Genomic DNA, 24,369 nt, shown 5'->3' with positions numbered 1-24,369 from the left:
GAGGACCAAAAAGTCAACTGTGCAGTCAACTGAGGGCTATGAGGTGGGGAAATGAGTTGAAACACCTCAATCATGTTCAAATAGGGCCTATTCATCATTCTAAACATCCATCTTGAAGATTCAAAGGTCATGACAAAAGTTACTAAAAATGGAAAATGACCTGTAATTCAAAGTTTCCAAATTTAGCAAGTTTTTGGTCCACTTTAACCTTGACTTGTCAACATCAAAGAAGTTTCAAATGGATTTTTGGTGAACATGAAAGTTGTAGATCTTTGTCTCCACACTCAAAATTCCTATAAATGGAGAAATCTGAGGTGGAAGATTCAGGTATGCAAAATGCAGATCAAGGAAAAGCAAAATTGAAGCTACCACTAGCTTGCCTCTCAAGTGAGGACTTCAGAAAACATTTTGGCCAATCAAATAGATCACAGAAATGAGAGATTCGAAGGAAATACCAGTTGAAGAGTAAGCTTGATTTCTGGAGAATTGGACTTGATTCTTTGCTTGCTTTGCCAAAACAGAAGATCAGTGAGATGAAGGATGAAGGTTTAGAAGCTCTAGATCCAAGGATTCAACCAGATGTAGTTGAATTTTAGATCTGAAAAAATTCGAGAGAAATGAACTAGCTTCTTTAGTGATGGCTATAGAGAGAATTCTGCAGCATTTCAGGTTGAATCAGGTGTGTCAAATGAATGGAATGAGGTCTCTATTTATAGAGGAAATGGCCAGGAGAATGTGATCAATCCGTGTGCATGGCATGTGGAGCTTCATTGCATGGGCTTGCATGATCATGCATAAGGCCCAAAAACAATGCCAAATGAATTATGAGCATCAGCCAAATGAAATTGGACGTGTGACTTGCAAGGCAATTGCTTATGTACCAAGATTTCAAGTGAATTCCTCATTTGTACCTAAACATTCATCTCTTCGAAAGTCCCAATGAAAAAATCCAAACATGATCATGTGAGTAATGGTTGGAAAGGTCTTGATGTAAGGAACAATTGTTATGTTGGGAAAAAATCCATTTGAAGTGTGGAAATTTATGAAATTTGAGTTTAAAGTGCAAGGTGCATGACATGTCAAGGCAAGGTTTCTAAAAATGGCCAATTTTCAAGCCCCACTGTTTTGATGATGCAAGCCTCAAATGGAAAAGCCTCCAACATCAAAGTTGTAGATCTTTTCAATACAATCAAAATGGACTTAAGTTTTGCATCATTTGGATTTTTGATGAAAGAGATATGGGAACTTGAAGTTGGACTTTTTTGTCTTTTAATGCCTTTGGTCAAAAAGGACCTATAATGTTTTGCATTATCACATGTATTTCCTTTGAGATTTTGAAAATTTGTTCAACATAACATTTGAATTAGACACCTTAATATTTCCAATGCATTTGATCCCACCTCAAAATCATAGAAAATGAATGAGTTGTGTCCTTGGGAAGTTGACCCAGAATTAGGGTTTGAGTCAAAATGACCTATAATGTTTTGGAATAGATGATGCCCTTCCAAGCCTCAAATCAAATTTTGTTGAACATGAAAGTTGTTCATATTGTCCTTAAGAACACTTTTTCTTTTGGAATCATCTCCATTTGACCAACACATCAAAAGTTAGGTCTCAGTGCATTTCAAAATAGTCAAATGAATTAACTGATCAACTTCTCAAGTCCACAACCCATATCTTGATGAATTGATGATTGAGGACACTCAAATAAGTTCAAATATGCATGAAATAATGAGTTAAAGAACTTTCCTTGATTATATTTGACCATGGGCTGAGGTTGCTTCATGAGCAAGGCATTATGATGCACAGATGAATTAGGGTTTCTCTGAAGAACACACCTCAAACCCTTTGTCTTGATTTGATCAAAATGATGGATGGAGATGCCAGGGAGACATATTTGATGGACGAGGGCTTTGGGGACCATTACCATGCTTGCTATCATCTCCTCTTGACCATGTCTTTGTACCAATGATCTCCTTGAAGCTTTGGACCTTGTGATTGCTCAAGCTACAAAACAAAAGGTGTTAGTGACATATTTTTGTGCTTTTGGTTAGTAAATAAAATGAGAAAAGCAATGATATACAATTCAAGCATGCTTGGTGATCTCAAACCACTCACAAGGAGTCTCATTCAAAGGCAAGGGGAACCAAGATGCTAATGATCCTTGAGGTAATGCCAAATGCAATGATGCCATGAGGGATCTTAGGGACAAAATTGGGGTCTTACAGATGCCCCTATTTAAGGTCATTCTAGCCGGAGAAGTGAAGGTTAAAGTCTTCGTCTCGACGGGGTAGAATGGGCTTAAATAATAACAAAGAGACGAATTTTGGTCCCTAAGAGACCTCATGATGCAGATGTATGCATGCAAATAGTACAAACTCTATGGGGATATGTGTCCACAAAGAAGAAAAGAAATCCGGAGAAATCGACAATCCATAGGAGTAATACACTCACTAGGGAGATAGAGACTCCGGGGGAGTAAAGGGTGAAAACGCGTGAGCAGGTCACGACTCAAAACTTGAGGAACAGAATTCCAAAGGGAAGTAAATCCAATGGAACGACTCGAGCTGACTCGAAGGTGCATGTGTTAGGGAATATGCCAACACAACAACATTATCCATAATGGATACTTCGGATAAAAATCCGGACTCAGATGAGGATAATCCACTAAGGGACCTCGTTGGGGATATCCAAAAAGGACCCTCCTGGGGAAGCAACGGGATGAGGTATTACCGCTTACTGGGTAATAAGCTCAAAGATACGTGTGATCTGAACACCGGTATAAGGGTGAGAGAACAACATGCTCAGGAAGAATGAATATCTAAGACCGGTATAAGGGTGAGAGATATCAATCAACCAAATCATCTGAGGAAGACCTAAAAGGGTATACTTCGACTCAGGAAAATCTGACTCCACAGGGGATAAAAAGTCATAATAGGGAGCAGAAGGAAGGAACACCAGGGATGCCGGTTACTGGGCATATAATAGGTGACCAACCAAAGCGTGAATTGGGGAATATTCCCAAAACACTCATCATCCAAAAAGAGGGCAAAAAGCAAACTCGATTAAGGGATGGACATTCGATTCCAAAACAGGGATACGAATCTTACTCGACTGGGGAAGAACAAAAGCTTCGACCAAAGAGTTCATGAGATATATTATTTATTACCGTCAAAACGTAGATAACACACTCGCATGGAAGATTATCCACAACCGGTTACTGGGTTAATAAAGGATAAATCGACCGAGAAAGAGAAAGGCATCGGGATACCAAAACTAGGTATATAATTATGACCAATCAAGGGGAGCAACAAACATTACCGGCAAACGATAATGAAAGAGGACCCGCTGGGGATAAAATTGCTTAATCAGAGCAATTATCCAAAAGAATGAGGGAATATCAATACCGAATTGTTTGTTTTGCATACATACATTTGCATTATGAGGTCTCTTAGGGACCAAAATGTGTCTCTTTGTTATTATTTAAGCCCATTCTACCTCGTCGAGACGAAGATTTTAACCTTCACTTCTCCGGCTAGAATGACCTTAAATAGGGGCATTTGTAAGACCCCAATTTTGTCCCTAAGATCCCTCATGGCATCATATCATTGCATTGCATAGCCTCAAGGATCATTGAGCATCTTGGCTCCCTTTCCCTTTGGGTAGGGATCTCCTGTGAGTGGTTTGAGATCACCAGGCATGCTTGAATTGTATATCATTGTTTTTCTTGTTTTAGTCACTAACCAAAAGCACAAAAATATGTCACTAACATCTTTTGTTGTAGCTTAAGCAATCCCCAGGTCAAGAGCTTCAAGGAGATCCTTTGTGCAAGAGATGAGGTATTTTCTTGAGATGAGGACCACATGATCATTACAAGGAGATTACATGAGTTAGGGTTCCATTTTGAAGCCATTTCATCAAGTGGTAAAGGCTCAAGTTCATCAAGACATTTCAAGGTCATCTGAGGACCAAAAAGTCAACTGTGTAGTCAACTGAGGGCTAAGAGGTGGGGAAATGAGTTGAAACACCTTAATCATGTTCAAATAGGGCCTATTCATCATTCTAAACATCCATCTTGAAGATTCAAAGGTCATGACAAAAGTTACTAAAAGTGGAAAATGACCTGTAATTCAAAGTTTCCAAATTTGGCAAGTTTTTGGTCCACTTTCAACTTGACTTGTCAACATCAAAGAATTTTCAAATGGATTTTTGGTGAACATGAAAGTTGTATATATTTGTCTCCCCTTTCCAAAAAGTCCTAATTCATGTCCATATGACGAATGGTTGAGGGGTTATAGTCATTTGATCACAAGGTGTACATGGAAATTCAAAATGACCTAACTTTTGATACAATGCTTCAAATTGGTCCATTCTTTTTGCAAAATGCTTCTCATGTTCAAGGCCTCTCAAAATGACTTCATTTGGCTCAACTGTGCAAAAGAATCATGGCCAAGAGTTCATTATTTTCATACATGTTCACTTTGAAGAAAATTTTCATAATTCATTTTTGGATTAAGATGCAAGCAAACAAGCACTTCAAGCATGACCATTGGATGATTTTGAGTGAATTCCAAGCTTAACATGGGACTGTACACGTGTGTTTTGGCCATGCTAGCCAATTTTTCATTTTTGCAATTTGCTCCATATCTCATTAATCTTGATTAACCATTGGCTTAAGTGATTAGCAGCATCATTAGCATGGGATATAAAAGCTCAAACCCTAATCATAACTGCAGGAAACAAGCATTTTCAGATCTGAAATTTGAAACTCCCTCAAATTTTCTCTCACTTCGAATTTCATTTTTCTCCACACAAACACCAAAAATTCTTGTAGATTCTTGATCCTCATGCTTAATTGAGCAAGAATCAACCACTGTTTTAAGCAATTCAGCTAGATTTCGAGCAGATCAAGAACACTCTCATGGCAATGGAATCTGAAAATTGAAGTGGATCCAGGTGGTTTCAACTGATTCTTTTTGCTTAAAGCTTCATAGGAAGATCATAGAAGAAGATCTGGAGCATTGGAGCGCTTGAAAACACGATTTCAGCAACCTTCAATTCCAGGTGATGCAAAATCCGACCTCTCTTTTTGCTGTTTTCATGTTATAGATGTGTAGATCTCCTTGAGTAGAGCTTGTACATGTGTTTAGATTTCGATTTGGTTAAGTATTGAGCCTGTATGATGAACTGGAAGTTTAGATTCAAATATGTTTTGCTTCGATCTGGAAAATCTATGAGGAATTAGGAGATTTGGATATGATATTTGGAATGTACATTGCAAGAGGACTCGAATGATGTATGCCTCGATGATTTCTGGAAATTTTTGTGCCTGAGCCGCCGTGCAGTTGGCCGGAGAAGACGACCGGAGCTTAGCTCCGGCGTCTCTGCATTTCCTAGGGTTTTGCTTGTGTGGATTCCATGTGTATGCCATGTGTTGCTTGCGTGTGTGTTTGATTGGCCATGGATGCATTGACTAGGCCATGCGTGCACTTTGACTGCTGATGTGTGCACGCCAACACATTAATGAAACGGTGTGTTTCGATGTTTAAATGTGAGCCATTTGATTGCCATGCGCGCCAAGATCTGTGGCTCATTTCAAATATTTGAATTTCCCTCCATTGTTATTTGTTTATTTCATTTGTTTGCCTATTTTGTAAAATTCATTAAAAATTCAAAAATGATCCAAATGAACTCTAATTTTTTTTCCTAGTTTTGTATGAATGTCTACTTTTTTTTGGTATTATTTTCATGAATTGTTGATGTCTGGTTTTTGATTGGTGAATTTTTGAATCCATGTGGTGCCATTTTGACCTATTGTGTTCAATGCTTTGTGAAATTCTCTATGTTGAGCCATTTGATCCAATTTTTTATATGCTTAATATTCATATATGACGTGATGTCGAGGTTGACATGACCCCTCTTGACTAAAGCCCACCCATTGTTTGAAGCTTCTTGTATGTATATAGTGTGTGATGATTGTTTGCTTGTGAACTTTTGATGTGTGCTCTTGTACTAGGAGTTTCCATTTGAGCTTAATTTGAAGATCATTATCATGTTCATCCATGTGGAAGTTACAAGATACATTGAGGATCTCTTATGAGACTTGTGTGATTGCTTTTGCTTTGTGCTTGTTTATTCCAAAGGATGGGAACTTACTTGGATCATCTATATGATCTCAAGAGAGGAACTCCTAGTGTGGTTTCATTTCTTATCCCTCACCTTTTTGTTCTCTTTAGCACTTATCCCTTTTTCTTCATTTCTCCACCCTAACCCAAACCAAAACCATTTTTGTGCAAACATATGACTTGTTTTCAACATTAGAAACCTAAGCCTTATGCTTTTGATTTTCAAACTTTCTTTTCATAACACTCATTTTGAATTGAATTTTTAAGTCAACTTTGACCATTTTTGTATATACTTCTAATTGGTAAATATAACCCATTCAAATGTTTCTTTTGTGGTTTCAATGATCACTTCTTAATCAAAATTTTCCATAACCTTTAGCTATTAGGTTTGAGTTATCTTTGTGGTAGATGTAATACTCACCTTTATCCTTAGTGATGGACAATGAGTCTTCCATGCTTATTATAGGGTTAACCCCTCACTAGCATGTTGAAGCTATCCTCACATGGTGGATTTGTGGTTTTTAGGTTGAGTTTTCTCCCTTTGATAACAAAAGACCTTAAGGCTTTTGGACCAATCAATCCACTCATTTGTGTTTGAGATTTTTACCCCGAACTACGAGGTTTTGATCCTAATCTTTTATAAGAGGGTACGTAGGCAATGGGTTGATCCATCCAAACACAAAATGTAAATAACTTGTATATTCTCTTCTCATCTCTTCAATCATGTTTGCACAAATAAAATTTTCACAAAAAAAAAACAATAACCTTTGCAAAAAGTGTGAAAAGGGCTCCCTAGGAGTACCTAGGATGTTTTGGGTGCCTAACACCTTCCCATTGCATAACCAACCCCCTTACCCAGATCTCTGTTTCTTTTACTAGTTTTGTTTGTAAAACTTTTAGGTTTTTGTTCGCTTTCTAACCATTCCTTTGGATAAATAGAAGTGCGGTGGCGACTCGACTTTATATGATTTACCTTGGATTTAGTCAATATCTCCAAAATTCATTTTTTCAAAACAATGATATTTTCTCAATTATGCAAAACGTTTGTTGAATAGAAACAAATAAGAGTGCAAATAATTGGATAAAAGGCTCAAATTTATTTGATGGAATGATAGTCTGCAAATGGCAGGACTCCATAGATCTTTACAAGTTTGAAATTGGTGATATATATTGGAAAAGGGCTACATTGAACATAATGACCATTTCTCCACCAATTTTGAATTCGATGCATTCGAAGCTTCAGTTGATGACGAATGAGCAAGAATCTCTGACGGATGACAGTTGTAGAACAAAGTCTTGTCAGGATGCAGTTACTTGCCAAATCCCTAATAATTTTTGCCTAGATTGCCCCAGGGTGGGGTACTCAATCTAGCGGGATACAAATATTCATTTTTTTTATGTCTCTAACTTTTGCCTGGACCACCCTTTCGGGTTTTCAATCCACCGAGTCGCTCATTTTTGCCTAAGCCGCCCTTTGGGGTTTTCAACTTAGCGAGCTATTCTGTTTTTATTTTTAGGCGAAGTATTTCTTGACTGCATCTGAATTCACAGGACGAGTGAAATCCTCCCCATCCATAGTTGTAAGTATCAAAGCACCGCTTGAAAAGGCTCTCTTAACAACATATGGACCTTCATAGTTTGGAGTCCACTTGCCCCTGGAATCGTGCGCGAAAGACAAGACTTTCTTGAGCACAAGGTCACCTTCTCGGAACACGCGAGGCTTGACCTTCTTATCAAAAGCTTTCTTCATTCTCTACTGATATAACTGACCATGGCACATGGCAGTCAATCTCGTCTCTTCTATTAAATTCAGCTGGTCATAACGACTCTGAACCCATTCAGCATCAGTCAACTTGGCCTCCATCAAGACTCTCATTGATGGGATCTCCACCTCTACTGGGAGTACAGCCTCCATGCCATAAACAAGAGAGAAAGGGGTTGCCCCTGTTGAAGTGCGGACAGATGTACGATATCCATGCAAAGCAAATGGCAACATCTCATGCCAATCCTTATACGTGACAACCATCTTCTGGATAATCCTCTTGATATTCTTATTAGCAGCTTCAACAACCCCATTCATCTTGGGTCTGTAAGAAGAAGAATTATGATGCGCGATCTTGAACTCATTACACAGCTCTTTCATCATTTTGTTGTTCAAGTTGGATCCATTATCGGTAATGATCTTATCTGGCACACCATAACGGCATATAAGTTAATTCTTGATAAACTTCACTACCACCTGCCTGGTCATATTTGCATATGACGCCGCTTCAACCCATTTGGTGAAGTAATCAATTGCTACGAGAATAAATTTGTGCCCGTTGGACGCTTTCGACTCTATCATGCCAATCATGTCAATTCCCCACATGGAGAAGGGCCATGGTGATGAAATCACATTCAGAAGTGTCGGAGGAATATGAATCTTATCCGCGTAAATTTGACACTTATGGCATTTCTTCACGTATTTGCAGCAGTCAGACTCCATTGTCAGCCAATAGTAGCCTGCTCTCAACATCTTTCTAGCCATGGCATGCCCATTGGAATGAATACCAAACGAACCTTCATGGACCTCAGTCATTAGCAGGTCTGCTTCGTGTCTATCCACGCATCTGAGCAGAACCATGTCAAAATTTCTCTTATAAAGCACTTCGCCATTGAGGTAAAAACTGCCTGACAATCTCCTCAAAGTCTTCCTATCTTTCACAGATGCCCCAGGCGGGTAAACCTGGTTCTGAAGGAAACACTTGATGTCATAATACCATGGCTTATCATCTTTCGCTTCTTCTACTACAAATACATGAGCTGGTCTGTCCAAGCGCATCACAGTGATATTGGGGACTTCATTCCAAAGTTTTACCACAATCATTGAAGCAAGTGTAGCAAGAGCATCTGCCATCCGATTCTCGTCTCGAGGAATATGATGGAAGTCAACCTCAGTAAAGAACGTTGAAATCCTCCTCGCATAATCTCTATATGGAATGAGACCAGGCTGATTCGTTTCCCATTCACCCTTAATCTGATTAACAACGAGGGCCGAATCTCTATATACATCAAGATGCTTGATCCTTAGCTCAATACACTCTTCTAAACCCATAATACATGCCTCATACTCAGCCATATTATTCGTGCATTTGAAAGTTAGCCTTGCTGTAAAAGGAAAATGTGTGCCCTGAGGAGTAATAATCACTGCCCCAATACCATTTCCGTACTGATTTATAGCGCCATCAAATACCATACTCCATTTAGAACCAGACTCTGGCCCTTCATCGAGTGTAGGCTCATCACAATCTTTCATTTTCAAATACAGAATCTCCTCATCTGGGAAGTCATACTGAACTGACTGATAATCTTCAATCGGCTGATGTGCCAAATGGTCAGCCAAGATACTATCTTTAATAGCCTTTTGAGCTCGATACTCAATATCATATTCAGATAATAACATCTGCCAACGGGAAATCCTTCCTGTTAAAGCAGGCTTCTCGAAGATGTACTTGATTGGATCCATTCTGGATATCAACCAAGTCGTATGATTCAACATATACTGGCGCAAGCGCTTAGCAGCCCAAGCCAACGCACAACATGTCTTCTCAAGCATCGAGTATCGAGACTCACAATCAGTGAACTTCTTGCTCAGGTAGTAAATAGTATATTCCTTCTTCCCTGATTCGTCTTGCTGACCAAGGACACAACCCATTGAGTCTTCAAGAACAGTCAGATACATGATCAAAGGTCTTCCTTCCACGGGCGGAGACAGGATCGGAGGTTCAGACAGAAAATCTTTAATACTGTCGAAAGCTTTCTGGCAATCCTCGGTCCAATCATGGGAATGATCTTTCCGGAGGAGCTTGAATATCGGCGCACATGTGGCAGTCATGTGGGATATGAATCTGGAAATATAATTCAAGCGGCCAAGAAAACCTCGGACTTGCTTCTCAGTTTTGGGCGCAAGCATCTCTTGTATTGCTTTGACCTTTGCAGGATCAACCTCAATACCTCTTTCATTGACAATAAAGCCCAATAACTTGTCGGAACGGACTCCAAATGTACACTTGTTGGGATTCAGACGAAGCTTGTACTTCCTCAAACGCTGAAAAAGCTTCAACAAGTGCTCTACATGTTCTACTTCCGTTCTTGACTTAGCAATCATATCGTCAACATATACCTCAACATATTCTCGTAGCAATTCAAGCATGCTTGGTGATCTCAAACCACTCACAAGGAGTCTCACTCAAAGGCAAGGGGGACCAAGATGCTAATGATCCTTGAGGCAATGCCAAATGCAATGATGCCATGGGGGATCTTAGGGACAAAATTGGGGTCTTACAACGGCCTATTCGCTTTCATCTTCCACTAGTTCGTCTTCCTTCTCAATTACCTTACCAGGGTCTTGGTACATGGTTGAGTTTTGAATTCTAGGGTCGGTCGGTCCATCTAGTTCTATCCCACTTTTATATAATAGCATTTGTATGACTTTTCGGGTTTGGTTGCGGCTATCCAGGAAATGTTCCTACAGGAGCAACATTAGGTGCTTGTTGTTGAGCCACTTGCAAATTTTGTGTTTCCAACATTTTGTGATGGGTGGCTAAAGCGTCTACCTTGTTTGCTAACTTCTTGATTTGCTCACTAGTGTGTATGTTTTGATTTACGAAATCCTTATTTGTTTGGGCTTGGGTAGCTATGAAGTTTTCCATCATTATTTCTAGGTTTGACTTCCTAGGAGCATTTTGAGTATTTGTGGCAACTTTATGATATCCCGGTTGTACGGCAGATGCTTGGTTAGGTGTATACAATGCATTATTATTTTTGCACGAAAAGTTAGGATGGTTCTTCCAACCTGGGTTATAGGTGTTTGAGTAAGGTTTTCCTTGAGCATAGTTCACCTGGTCTGTGGAGACTCCTGTCAAAAGTTGACATTCAGGGGCAGCATGCCTAGGAACTCCGCATATCTCGTAGTTTGGTGCTACGGCAGCCACAGTGGCTACAGGTGTTATGGTTAAGTTGTCTATCTTTTGAGTAAAAGCGTCTACCTTAGCATTGACATGGTCAAGACTACTTACTTCGTACATACCACCTTTCGTTGGAGGTTTCTCTATGGAGGTTCTTTCGCTTCCCCACTGGTAATGATTCTGGGTCATACTTTCGATAAGTTGATAGGCCTCGTTGTAGGGTTTATCCATCAGTGCGCCACCTACGACAATGTCTATTGTCAATCTTGTGTTGTACAAGAGACCGTTGTAAAAGGTATGGATGATCAACCACTCTTCTAGACTGTGATGTGGACAAAGCCTCATCATGTCTTTGTATCTCTCCTAAGCTTCAAAAAATGATCCGTTATCTTTTTGTTTAAACCTATTTATTTGGGCTCTTAGCATTGCCGTCTTACTAGGTGGGAAATATCGTGCTAAGAAAACTTTCTTTAACTCGTTCCACGTAGTGACAGAGTTGGATGGTAGAGACTGGAGCCAAGCTCTAGCTATATCTCTTAATGAGAAAGGAAAAAGACGTTGTTTTATAGCTTCGGGGTGGACACCATTTGCTTTCACTGTGTCTGCGTATTGCAAAAACACTGAAAAATGTAGGTTCGGGTCCTCCGTGGGACTACCTAAAAATTAGTTTTTTTGTACGGCTGACAATAACGAAGGTTTTAGGTCGAAATTATTAGCCTCGATGGCAGGGGCAGCGATGCTGTTATGTGGTTCATCCTGCGAAGGGATGTCATAGTACTTAAGAGGATGGTTCCGCGGTCCTTCGGCCATCTCTTGTTGTATAACTGGTTCAGAAATAGGGATATTAGGATCAGGAAGGTTTAGCTTGATACGATGTTCTCGTATCAGGTCTTGTATCTGGCGTTCTAATCTTAGATAATGCTCAGGTTCTTCGAATAATATCTTTAATTTCTCGCCTTGAGAGCGAGTACTTGGCATACACTTGACAAATTAGAAAGGGAAATAGAATTGTTTGCCTTAGTCTATACTGGGCAACACTGGAGTTACGATATCGACTAAATTAGTCCCCGGTAACGACGCCAAAAACTTGATTGCGACTTAGTAAGTCTATAGGAATCGTGACTTCAAGTGCACAGTCATATCACGTAGTTTTAAAGATTATCGAACCCAAAAGGACTAATAATTGAACGTATCGTTATCTAATGTTACTATGTAAATCTAAGGCTGAGGATCTTTCTAAGATTGGAGGGATGAAGAGAAATAACTATAACGTAAACAAAATATTAATAAAGATATTTAATAAAGGGATATCAGTATATAACGCATCAAACTTCACGGATTCGATATATAGAAATTATTTATAAAAAGGACTTTGTCTCACACTCTTGTTTTTATTGACTCTGACCATACTCTTAAACCAGAATCCTTGGCTCTCGCGGTCTTATTATGAATTTAAAAGTAATTTTTGAAAATGAATAAAGTCTAACTAATCCTAAAGCACTCTCGCTGTGTTTATGATTAATGTCTAGTTTCAGCTATCCGGTTAAAATCTTAAACTCTCGTTCTTATTGACTGTAACCTTTGTTTGCTTTGTACTCTCGTACGAAAAACAATTTTGAATAAAATAAGAAACTAAAACCGGAAAATAATATTTTATAAAAGCCAACACCAACTATTTATGAATCTCGTCATTTGGACGGTCTTTACATACCGATACCTAGGGGTTTAGCCGAACATGGATCCGGTAACAGACATGATATTCAAACAATTAAGCATACAATAAGGCATAAGTAATTAAAATGGCAATTAAAATAAAACCTGGAATATAAATCGAGAACTTGGAATGAATCCTGATTCTTCAAATTAAACAATGCCAGCAAGCTTTGGCAATCGAGTACACCGTTACAATCAAATTCAGATGCTTAAACAATAATTGCAATAGTCCCAGATGTGGAGAATCTATTGCTTTTACAAAGTAGGAAACTACCTAAGATCTAACAACAAGATCTGACTGAAAAAATGTACACCTTTTCGTGAAAACCGACCTTCCCATATATATCTCCCACTCCCCTTAAATGTAGCATTGGATATCTACTAGTGGGGAGTGGTTGGTTGAAAAAACAAGAGGAGGTCGTGGTGAAAACTGTGGAGAGGAATAAGGAAGAGCGGGTTGATGGTGGCTGCCACAACCCTAATGCGGTCTACGTGGCGGGCACCACATTTTGTGAGATGGGCGCCACGCATCCGAGCCTTGTGGCGGGCGGCACATTGTATGAGGTGGGAGCCACCACTTCCTAAAGCCATGTGGCAGGCGCCACACATCCAAGTGGTGGGCACCACCATTCATTTGGTGTTATGAGCGCTATGCTTCCTATTTTGATCCATTTTCTTCTCTTTTTCTTTCCTTTTTGCTATTTTTCACTTTGCTTGCCTATACATCTCTTATTCGATAAATACCTGAAATAAACATAAAATACTGCATATTAATAAGTGTTAATCAAGTAAAAAGCAATGCATATTAAGCCAAACATACGATACGTTTTCGCGTTATTATAGTTTAGGGAAGATTTATGCATCAAGAAAATGTTGTGCATCAAAGATTCATTTTTGGGTGAAAAATTGCCTACAGGTCGACACATACGCTTTACAACTCGACCTATAGAAGAAAAACTGTATACAGGTTGACACATAAAATTATAGGTCGACCTATAGAAGAATTGTTTCTACTACAGGTCGACACATACAATGCATAGGTCGACACACATGCTGCATTGTTGAAGTCTGTATGTTCTGACTCATGTGCCGCTTCTTCAGGTCGACACATAGGCAACACACAACATGTACATGTCAACTCATGATTTGTATAGGTCGACCTATAGATAAAAAATAGTGAAAATTTAATTTTTCTTTCTATTCCTTTTGCTTCTAACATGTTTACACACACACACACACACACACACACACACACACACACACACACACATATATATATATATATATATATATATATATATATATATATATATATACTTGGTACATGCATCATTGTCTAACAAGGTTTATGGTGAGTAAAACCTATATGAAATCGAGATTTGGAAGCATTCTCATCAGCTTCAATCTCTCTTCTATGCATACACACAATCACACTACACATAATCATTTTTTGATTGGGGGCCATCTAGATTAGGGTTGATAACATCAAATTAGGCTATTTGTACCATTGATATTGAGTTGATAACTTTGAGGATTTCAAATTATAAAACCAAGGTGGGGTTTTCCTTCAAGACCGTTAGGGTTTGAAGGTTTTAGACAAGATTACGCAATCCGGACCCAACCTAATGAAGTCTTTGAAGAACTGAAGGTTCTTGGGCAAATGAGTAGCGTTGAACGGTGGATCACATTCGTAAATCTTGGGTTTTAACAAGTGTGCACTTGGAATTAATTCGATCTAGTGAAAGCTTTGAAGAACAAGAGGTTTCGTTCAAAGAATTAGTGTGAGAACGGTGAATTGAAATGACATTGTTGGTTACTTGATCAATCTCTGATTAAGGGTTTTGGAGGTGATAGAATCAACATCAAACCTAGGGTTTGTAGGGTTAGATATTTTCATCTCTTGTATTCACATATTTGCAAAGTAAGATATAATATAATATCTCAATTCTAATTCGAATTGAGGGCAGACATACTCATAGCGAGGTCGATTGAAAAACTGCCTAAACAAATCCTCTTGTAATCTCTCTCTCTCTCTCTCTCTCTCTCTCTCTCTCTTATTTTAATTCATAAATTATCGATTGCATTGATTATTTGATCAATATTGTTTGAATCATAATTTTGAACATATTTTGAAATTGTTGTTGTTGTGTAGATCACAAACCGTTTGGTCGTGATTGGATTTCTAGAACAAAAATACCATATAAAATTTCAAACATTATTGATCTCACACTAGGTGTTCGACAAATTATCTCACTTCTATTTTTGTGTGAATTAATATTGGATATAAGCTTATCCGTATTACTCTGCATTCAACTAGTTGTTATTGCTCGATTTGTGAATCATTATCATACCGTTGCCTTTAATATGCATATCTGAGTTTTTTAATAACGGGTTATGTTAGACAATTTTTGATTTGGAATATTTGTAACTTGCTTCCGCACCATAGAATTTTAAACCTAATTTTTTATCAAATTTTTCACTCGGGTTCTATTTACCCCCTCTAGATCTAGACTTATCGTTTAATAGTAAATAGTGTTTTCTTTGATGATCCACGAGATTTCATTAAGAGTTTACTTAACAATGATGTAAACATAGTCTCCTTTCTTAAACTTGTTTTGGTGTAGTTTCTTTCTTTTGAACATAAGTCCTCCTTATACATAAATAAAATTAGAAATAATGTATAATATCATAATCGACTAAATGACACATTTTCTGATCAAGAGAAAGTTAATTTGCGACCATGTAACTATTATAAGATATTAGAGGATAAAACATGGGAGAAATACTTGTATGAAAATACACTTAAATCCATATTCTTAAAAGTATATAATAAGAAGAGACAAAATTTTAAATTTATTTAGAATTTAATTTCTTTTTTAATTGGAATCATGAGGGTGGTTGTAGTACGAAGGAGAGAGAAAATTTTAATTTTAATTTTTAATTAATAAAAAAATGTGATTTACCGTATGTCTAACTACTTATTATGTTTATTTTTATCTAAGAATTTTCTAAAACATGGATAAACACCTCAAGGTTGTTCTTCATCATATCTAACACATGACTTGATGAAACAACACATCTTTGATAAAAATAAATAAAGTAAAGTGAGAAACTATGTAATTATTTAAAATAAATTATAAGCATTAAATTTTTTAATCAAACAAAATATTCTTGCCTATAATAATAAAAAATCTAAAATATTTTTTCTTAATAGTTATAATGGGTTATAATTGGAGAGAGTATTCCTATCTTAATTCTTTCATTGACTCGATAAAGGACTTAAGTATAAAATATTGATTAAATACATATTTAATTTGTATTTTATGATTTATTTATGACGAGAAAAGTAAGGGTGAAAATATCCAAGACACTAGTCTTCTTAAACAGTTGAATTGCGCCCACTTCGTTTTAAAGACCCGAAAAGCGGGAGTGTAAGGATAAAGGTATCTCCCATACACGATAAATCCCATGTCATAACACTTATTCTGAGAGTGAGAGTGCATTAGGATTAAGAGTCATAGTTATGGAGCCTTCACCATCAACATAACACAAAAGCAAAATAAAGAGAGAGTGACATAACAGAACCAACCACAATAGTAAAGTTAACGAGAAACGAAATATGACGAAGACGGCAAGCATAGACATGGTAACTGATGAGAATCTGGAAAAACATATTCACAAACACATGGGGTGCATGGCTGGTTTTCTTCAAATTTTCGACCGGAATCATATTCTCTCCGGCAAACGCATCTACTCCACCAAAAGACTCCCGCCGGTAAATCCTTCTTCTCTTCTATCGTCCTTTCTGTTTTCACCTAATCACTAACTGTGTTTTTTTGTTTACAGCCATCGCCTGAAACACCACGGAAAGACGGTGACGGTGACGGTGGCGGTGGCTCACCGACGCTATCAGTACCGTCTCCGGTTAAAGAGGTCCAATGTGTAACAAAACCAGTCCTCCCTGTTCTGGAACTCAAGGAAGGTACAAGATCTTCATGGAAATTCTCAAGAGAAGCTCCTAGACTCTCCCTCGATAGCAGAGCAGTGGTGGATGCCAAAGGAGCGCTTCACCCGAGAGAGATCCGAACAAACACAACGGTAAACCCCGAAAACGACGGCGACAAACAGCGTCGTTCCACAAGCAGCGTAATCGTCAGACTCATGGGTCTTGACTCGTTACCAACGGATTCCGTTGCAAAGCTACAAAGATCCGTTTCCGAGTCCAGAGTTTCCAGAGATCCGTCCAACAATTACACTCAACAACGGAGTAATGCTGGCTCTGGCTTGGGCCAGATGAATAATCATAATCATAATCAGAATCAGAATAAAACTAATTCTAATGTTGTTAATGTTCATGCTACTAATAATGCTAACATTGTTAATTCTTATTCTTATGGTACACTCGATGATAATCGATTGTGGAATGGTAGAGTTGCAGAGGGAGGTAGAGGGAAACAGAATCAGAATAAGGGAACAGTAATGGTGCAGAAGAAGAGTTTCTACGACTCTGCAGATTTCTTCCCTGAACCGAAGCACAATGTTTCAATCTCCGATGAGATAGAGAAAAGGTTGAAGATGCGTGGGATTAATCAACCTTCTCAAGATCTCGACACTCTGAAGCATATCTTAGAAGCTATGCAGCTTAAAGGTCTTCTTCGTTCCTACAAATCAAACCAATCTCCCATTGTGTTAATGAAACCACTCAGATCTTCTCGGCACGAGCGGTTTGAACGGTTCAATCGAACCGGTTATGATTCTCCACCTCCGCATTCTTCGGTTCGGTCCAATTCTCCAGCTCGCCGGAACTTAAGTCCGAGATTTTCCGGCGAGAATGACCGGGCTCAAGTTAGTTCTAGAAACTCGAGTCCGAACCGGAGGAATGTCAATGTCCCAAACATGGAGACACGGAGGAGAGTCAGTAACGAGGGTGTTGATTCTAGAAGAGTGTCTCCTGTTCATTCGCCTAAGATAAGTTCAAGAAGAAATGCAACGGCTCCGATAGTGACAGGTGGATCTCCCAGGATGAAAAGAGTGATTGATCCTAAGGTGAAAATGTTGGGTGTAGGAGATGATGAATGGTCCACAGTTTCAGAAAATAGCTTCACCACTATTAATTCTCATACCGATTCAGAGGTAATTATCTAATAATTTTTTTTTTAATTTTTTTTTGTTTGATTCATATTTTTGATTAATGTTTTTTTTTACTGAATCCTATGTATTGTGATGTAGAGGTATAAATTGGAAGAGTACAAAGAAGGAAGGAGTCTGCTGGATAGATGTGACAAATTGCTGAACAGCATAGCGGAGATTACAGCATCTAACGAGTTACAACCGAGTCCTGTTTCAGTTCTTGACCCGTCTGTTTACAAGGACGAGTGGTGTTCACCTTCACCAATTACCAAAAGAAACATTGATTACAGTTTCAAAGGTAAAACTCACAGAGTCAGTGTCATGTGTGTTTATTCTATTCTTTTTACTATTTATTTTCTCTTTATTTGTCCTATTTCTATTGGAAAATTCAAATCTATTTGGACCAATAATTTTGACATCAAGGAAATGACGTGGCGGCATGACTGGTATTATTAAAAAAAATTATATTTGTGTTATGGTTTTTTTTTGCTGATTATGGTGTAAATTGTTGGATCTCAGATCAAGTGGCGGAATTTGAAGATGAAATGTGGAGTGGAGGTGAAGGAAAATCCGAGGAGGAAACCAAATCAGAGGATTCTGATTTCCTTTATTTTTCAAAGATTCTGCGTGCTTGTAGTTATTATCCAGAAGATTGTGACATTTTTGTTTTACTTGAGAAGCAACAATTTCTGAAGGGGACGGAAACTTCAAAGGCGTCTACGTTGCAGAGGCGGTTAATATTCGACACGTTACAGGAAATTCTAAACCGGAACCAAAGGTTGCCGCCGTGGAAGGTGGTGTCTCAGGGAGAGGAAACACAAAAGATCTGGTCGGAGTTTCAGAGGATACGAGAAAGGGAGGAGTCTGAATCGGAGGACTTGTTTGGAGTGATATGTGGTGTGTTAAAGAAGGACATGGCGGAGGAGGTGAGTGGTTGGAGTGAATGGACGGTGGAGATGGGAGATTTAGTTTTGGACATTGAACGGCTGGTATTCAAAGATTTGATCGGTGAAACTATACAACATCTTGCTTCATTTCCACCACAATGTAACAGATTAGGGGCGCTTCGTAGACAACTTGTATTTTGAATTTTAGGGAGAGAAATAATTGATTCAGGAAAGAAAAGTAGAAAGATTTGCACGCTTTGTTTAAATTTTTGCGCGCTTAAATGATTTATTTTTCGTTTCTTTTGCTTGCTTTCTAGTGATGTTGCTTTTACTTTTGTTAATGACCATGACAAAATTAGGAATATATTTAGACATATAGCTGATTGTGACTTTATGTCAGTATAAAACCAAGTGTTTGATGATGATTAATTTATGTTGTGGTTAGGATACAATTTATAGTTTTATACAAGTGTTTTTAAAATGCAATGCGTAATATGAGGATCTCAATTATAATGAACTATTTACAATGAGAAAAATGAGCCAACCATGTTATTGCTTTGTTACCAACTAATTGGCTAATCATCAAGCTATCCGGAATTTAAAAATAAATACTTTAGTGTGTTTGGTTGTTATCAAGTTAGTTTTATCAAGATTATGACCAAATATAGTGTAATTTTCTAAAAATTATGATAACTCTTTCACCAAATCCATCATATTATTAAATAAAAGGGTAATGAGCACAAGTTAAAAAATTTAAAAATAAAAGTTTACTTTAAAAAAAAGTTATTATAAATTATTATAAATTATTAATAAAAACAGTTCATAATTTCTAAGAAAAACATATTTATATTTAAATTTTAACATATTCTCTTAGAGCACATAACTCATGTTATGTCAACATTACCCTAAACAAAAATGATCCAAGTTTAAAAGTCAAGCTAAATTACATAATGTATTTTTCTCAAAATTATGATAGCTTGATTTAACAAATCCACCTTTAGTCAAACTAAATTTAAATGAGAAAATTTATATGAAGACATATAGATTTAAAAATAGAGTTTGAACAAGTAGAAAGAATGATAGTTGCAAACACTTTGTTGCTCAAAATAGTTTAAAAGGATGAGAAATTTAAGATTGAAATTGTATGCATCTTGTATATAAATTTCGAGAAGATTAAAATTATGAGAAATATTATTATGAATAATAATAATCTCTGCGATTTTCGCATATATTAGAAATAGTAACTCGCTCAATTTGTAGGAGGATATTGATTCAGATTAATGATTTGTATAATCTTCACTAATATCATATATCCGAGTTGTTAACTCGACTCTGGCGTTATAACAATTGTTGCCGGTTGGTTAATATGTAGATATTGATTGGTGGAATGGACTTCATCTAATCCAAAACAAAAATTACTATTCATCAAAACTTGTAGTATTTCATGTGAATATAAACGGTGTGAACTCACCAATGATTAAAGCTTTTCTTCCCCCTTTAATTTTGGCAAGCATGAGGTCCTACAGTATTTACAATAGTGCAATGGTAGCATTGCATCAGTAGCGTGCAGCAACACTTTTAGGTAGCTCCCACTTTGAACATAGTATCACTGTATCAGTATAGTTTCAGTACTTCCCTTGTTATTTTTTTCACTCTGACAACCGATAACGATAATTGAAAAATATGTTGTTGCCTACCCTTGATGTATATCAAACTTTGTTTCGAAAATCATAGAACCAACCAACCTAGAGACACACCTATTAAGTTTTGGTTTTGTCCAGTTTCGGTACTGCCATCAAAATTGGTGAATGTCTATGATTTCTCTATGAAAAAATAAACAGTGAACAAACTTGGATAAGGAACTTTCAACGGTTTGGGTCCTCCATGTCTCATCTCTCACTTTAATGCATTTGCACATGGTTAGATATATTCATCATGATACTAACATCCAAAATTAATTACTACTTTTGTTATGCTTACGATAATTCAATTTTTTCATTCCATTCCTATACTTAAGACATGATTAATAAATTAGTCCTTACATTACATGCGCTCATTTAATAAACGATAATTTATATTAATTACGTGATGGTAACGCTTCATCCAATCTCATTTGTTTGTTATCAAAAGTAGTATAAGAGAATAATTAAGGACGAGATGCAGATTCAGTAATCCACAATTATTCTATGATGATCCCACACCATAGTTTTGTTTTTATTTTCTCAATTATAGGATGATAGGTGTGGTACAAAGTCTGAAATTTATCATGTGCAATATTGGAAGGCCTTGACCATGAAATGTCCAAAGTATTATGATGCAGCAAAAAGATCAGTATTGGTGGGGCTGCGATAATTTTGGGAGCTACCTAAGCGGTAGGCAGCAGCCAGTACCCGATTACAGAGCCCTTTTCTCTATCTGTGCTGTGGGCCTCCCTCGGCCATGCTTTTATTTTTATATCTCAATTATTACTTTTAGTTTTTTTTTCTTTATCTCTTAGTGTAATTATGTAAATAAAATCCCACACACATTTATTGGTTGTAAAACCCCGGTGGATAATGTTAGCTTGACTATGTTTTTTGTTCCGACCCGGTCAAGTTCTAGTGGATAGCCCAATGAAAATGGTATTGTATAATCTCGATCCTAATTGACAACAGAAAAAGATGATTCACGGAGTCAGAAGGGCATAAGAGAAATATATATGCATCTAAAAGGGATGTTAAAAATGTGACATCAGGATATAAACATATGTCATATATCAGAAGATTCGAGAATCTAACAGACAGAACAAAACTTATCATACATAAATCTTAATCCGAGCATAGGGGGAGGGAGAAAATAAGAACCATCAAGACAATATAACAAATCACATTTTATCATATAGAAATATGAACAGTCTAGATGGAGACCAAAAGGCGAGAAACCTAGAAGATCTCTTATAAAATTAGGGAATATATACATCAAATAAGGTATACACAAAAATTTCATTTACAATTTTATACCTCTTATCTCTAACGACCACTAACTCGCGTGTCACAGTGTGTGGAAGTACGTCCCCACCTCCTGCTTTTCAAAGTTTTCATAAAGATCTGAAGGAGAATGTGAGGTCATTCTTCAAGACGTCCATTACCATGCCATTCCGTAAAGAAGCTCCCTCTAAGGAAATAACATTTTTATTGGTCATTTTGTTTGAATGTTTTAGGGATATGTATGGTTCTCTTTTAGAGAATCGAAATTCTCTTTCTAAGAATTAAAATTCCATTTCAAACATAAGAGATTTCATCTGGCTTTTGCAGTTGTGGCTCAGCGCCATTTACTCATTCAAGCTCAGCAAATTCACCTTATCTCTTCTTCATGAGACAACTTCTATGAGACACAGACCCGTGCGTTGCACGAGTATCTTAAAATTTCATATATAACATTTATATTAGTATAATAATATAACTTTGAAATAAAAATTAAACGCAATCTCATGAATCGAGCAAATAGTTATGCTGAATGAAATAACGCATAAATGAAAATAGAAAAGTTTTAAATATCATAAAAGAAATTATATAGTTTTATATAAATAATCTACTAACTAACTCTGAACATTCTGGAACATTTCTTTGTAAACCACATTTCCAATTATATTTGAATCTTCACCTTCACCGCCAGTTATCAATATCTTTAAGTTTATCCTTGAACTAACTATAGATAATGCAACATATAGTTGTCCATGAGAGAAAATTGGTTGGGTCAGATACACTCCAACATGCTTGAGTGAATGTCATTGACTATTGTTGTTAGTCAATGTGAAAGAAACAATCAATAGAAATTGTCGATGTTAAAATTTGAAAGGATGTTTTTTATCTGAAGAAGTCAGTGATAACCTTGGAATAAAAATTATCTCACCAATATTGCTACCAGATATAATTTTTCCTTCAAGCACATTCTTCCATTTTTTATAATTATCAATAGGGTACCATTACACAATCCTAAAGACGGGTCTATATTTCTCAACAGCATGATCGAGACTCCAACTTTCAATCTTAATCTGTAATCTGTAAGTCCAGAAGATACAATGGTGTTTAAAAACTTAGGAGTGTGCATATCATTTGGCATGTCAACATCTGATCTGACACTACATGGAGAGTCATAACTCAAATAAGTTTTTTCTTCTCTAGATATTAGATGCAACATGTAGTCATTTATGGCAACCACAATTGCATTCTTCGGAGCAAATATAACTCTAATCTAAAAAATGATGTATCACTCATGTTATGTAATAGATCTGGCTAGATGCTTTGAACAATAGTTGAAATTGGATCAACAAATCTAGTAATCAACAAATCTTGTGGTATATGGACTATGATATATTCATCATTAGCATCTCCTATACTTCCATCACCAATTCCCAAAATCCACTCCGAAAAACTCTTTCTCTCTCCAGCGTCTGAATTTGTGCCTCCGGTTAGAAGTCTCATGTTAGTGATTAATGTAAGCACTTCACGAAAATTCCACAGAGGAGAAGAATTTATAGTTGAATGAACAACTTCTTGGCTTGTTCCTTTAGGTATAACATGAAGATTCTGATGAAAATCTTCACCCAACAAAACTACCTTTCCACCAAATAGAATATTTCTTGCTCTCAGTATATCCTTCAAAGTACGATCAACAACTTCAAAACAATGTATGTGCATCATAGGTGGTTCATCCTATATGATTAGATTTGCACAACATATTAAATCAACTATAGGATCTTTTGGAGTTATTTCACACATCGAATATTCATCAATATTTAATGGGAATCCGAACCTCGAATGTGTGGTTCTTCCATCAGGAATTAACAATGCAACTATCCCACTTGATGCTACTGTTAGGACAATCTCATCTTTCGAACTTAATATTATAGACATTGCTCTCCAAATGTAATTCTTGTCAGTTCCTCTATAACCATAAAGAAAAAAAGACCCGACCTATTTTCTTCGACCATTGCCATGATCATATCATATTCCCCTATGTTCAGTTTTCATTGTTGACATTAATTTACAATGCTCCTTCGCTAAAGATTTCATATCATAGTTCAACTAATCGTAAATCAATCGATTTTGTCTCTCTGGTAATAATTCCATGTCCGACTGAGGCAAGTCTGGATAATTTTCCAAGCTCTAATTATTGCTTTGCAACAAAAATTTCAATTTCTACCAAAGCTTAACTCTTCAATTGATCCAGAGTCAAAATCAAATATGAAAAATATAGAAGAACTTATAATTAAGACAAATTAATATATATATATATATATATATATATATATATATATATATATATATATATATATATATATATATATATATACTTAATAAAATAACGTTTCTATAAAATAATTTTTTTTACAATAATATTGGTCGTCACAATCAAATCAGGGTTCAAGAGTCAATTATGCAAGGGGAAGGTATTAACACCCCTTCACGTCTGTTGTACTCAACGAGAACCATTAGGTTAGTTTTGCGCCTTATTGTTAGCTTAGAAATGTTAAGCTTCTCAAGCTATTAAGAGGGAAAGAAGAATATGATCAAAAGAAAAGAGAAA

The 24,369-nt window shown here is 36.8% G+C and overlaps 1 protein-coding gene, 1 non-coding gene and 1 pseudogene across 2 annotated transcripts; 2 read left to right on the top strand and 1 right to left on the bottom strand.

Moving 5' to 3' along the window:
* Positions 1-11,390: 11,390 nt before the first annotated feature.
* On the top strand, positions 11,391-11,497 carry LOC127098881 (small nucleolar RNA R71). Its single transcript, XR_007793565.1, has one exon. It is a non-coding gene; the product is annotated as a small nucleolar RNA R71 (small nucleolar RNA).
* A 4,684-nt stretch (positions 11,498-16,181) lies between these two features.
* On the top strand, positions 16,182-19,105 carry LOC127095672 (uncharacterized). Its single transcript, XM_051034326.1, has 4 exons — positions 16,182-16,559; positions 16,631-17,917; positions 18,014-18,212; positions 18,434-19,105. Exons 1-4 carry the CDS (start codon positions 16,404-16,406, stop codon positions 19,000-19,002), a joined length of 2,211 nt encoding a protein of 736 aa, XP_050890283.1. The 5' UTR covers positions 16,182-16,403; the 3' UTR covers positions 19,003-19,105.
* A 3,273-nt stretch (positions 19,106-22,378) lies between these two features.
* LOC127094114 (uncharacterized) lies at positions 22,379-23,483 on the bottom strand (annotated as a pseudogene).
* Positions 23,484-24,369: the final 886 nt, after the last annotated feature.

Source organism: Lathyrus oleraceus, chromosome 6, assembly GCF_024323335.1.
Source record: "Lathyrus oleraceus cultivar Zhongwan6 chromosome 6, CAAS_Psat_ZW6_1.0, whole genome shotgun sequence".
In the NCBI taxonomy this organism is placed as follows: Eukaryota; Viridiplantae; Streptophyta; class Magnoliopsida; order Fabales; family Fabaceae; genus Lathyrus; species Lathyrus oleraceus.
Note: the sequence above shows the minus strand (reverse complement) of the source record. Positions and strands in the feature narration are given on the sequence as shown.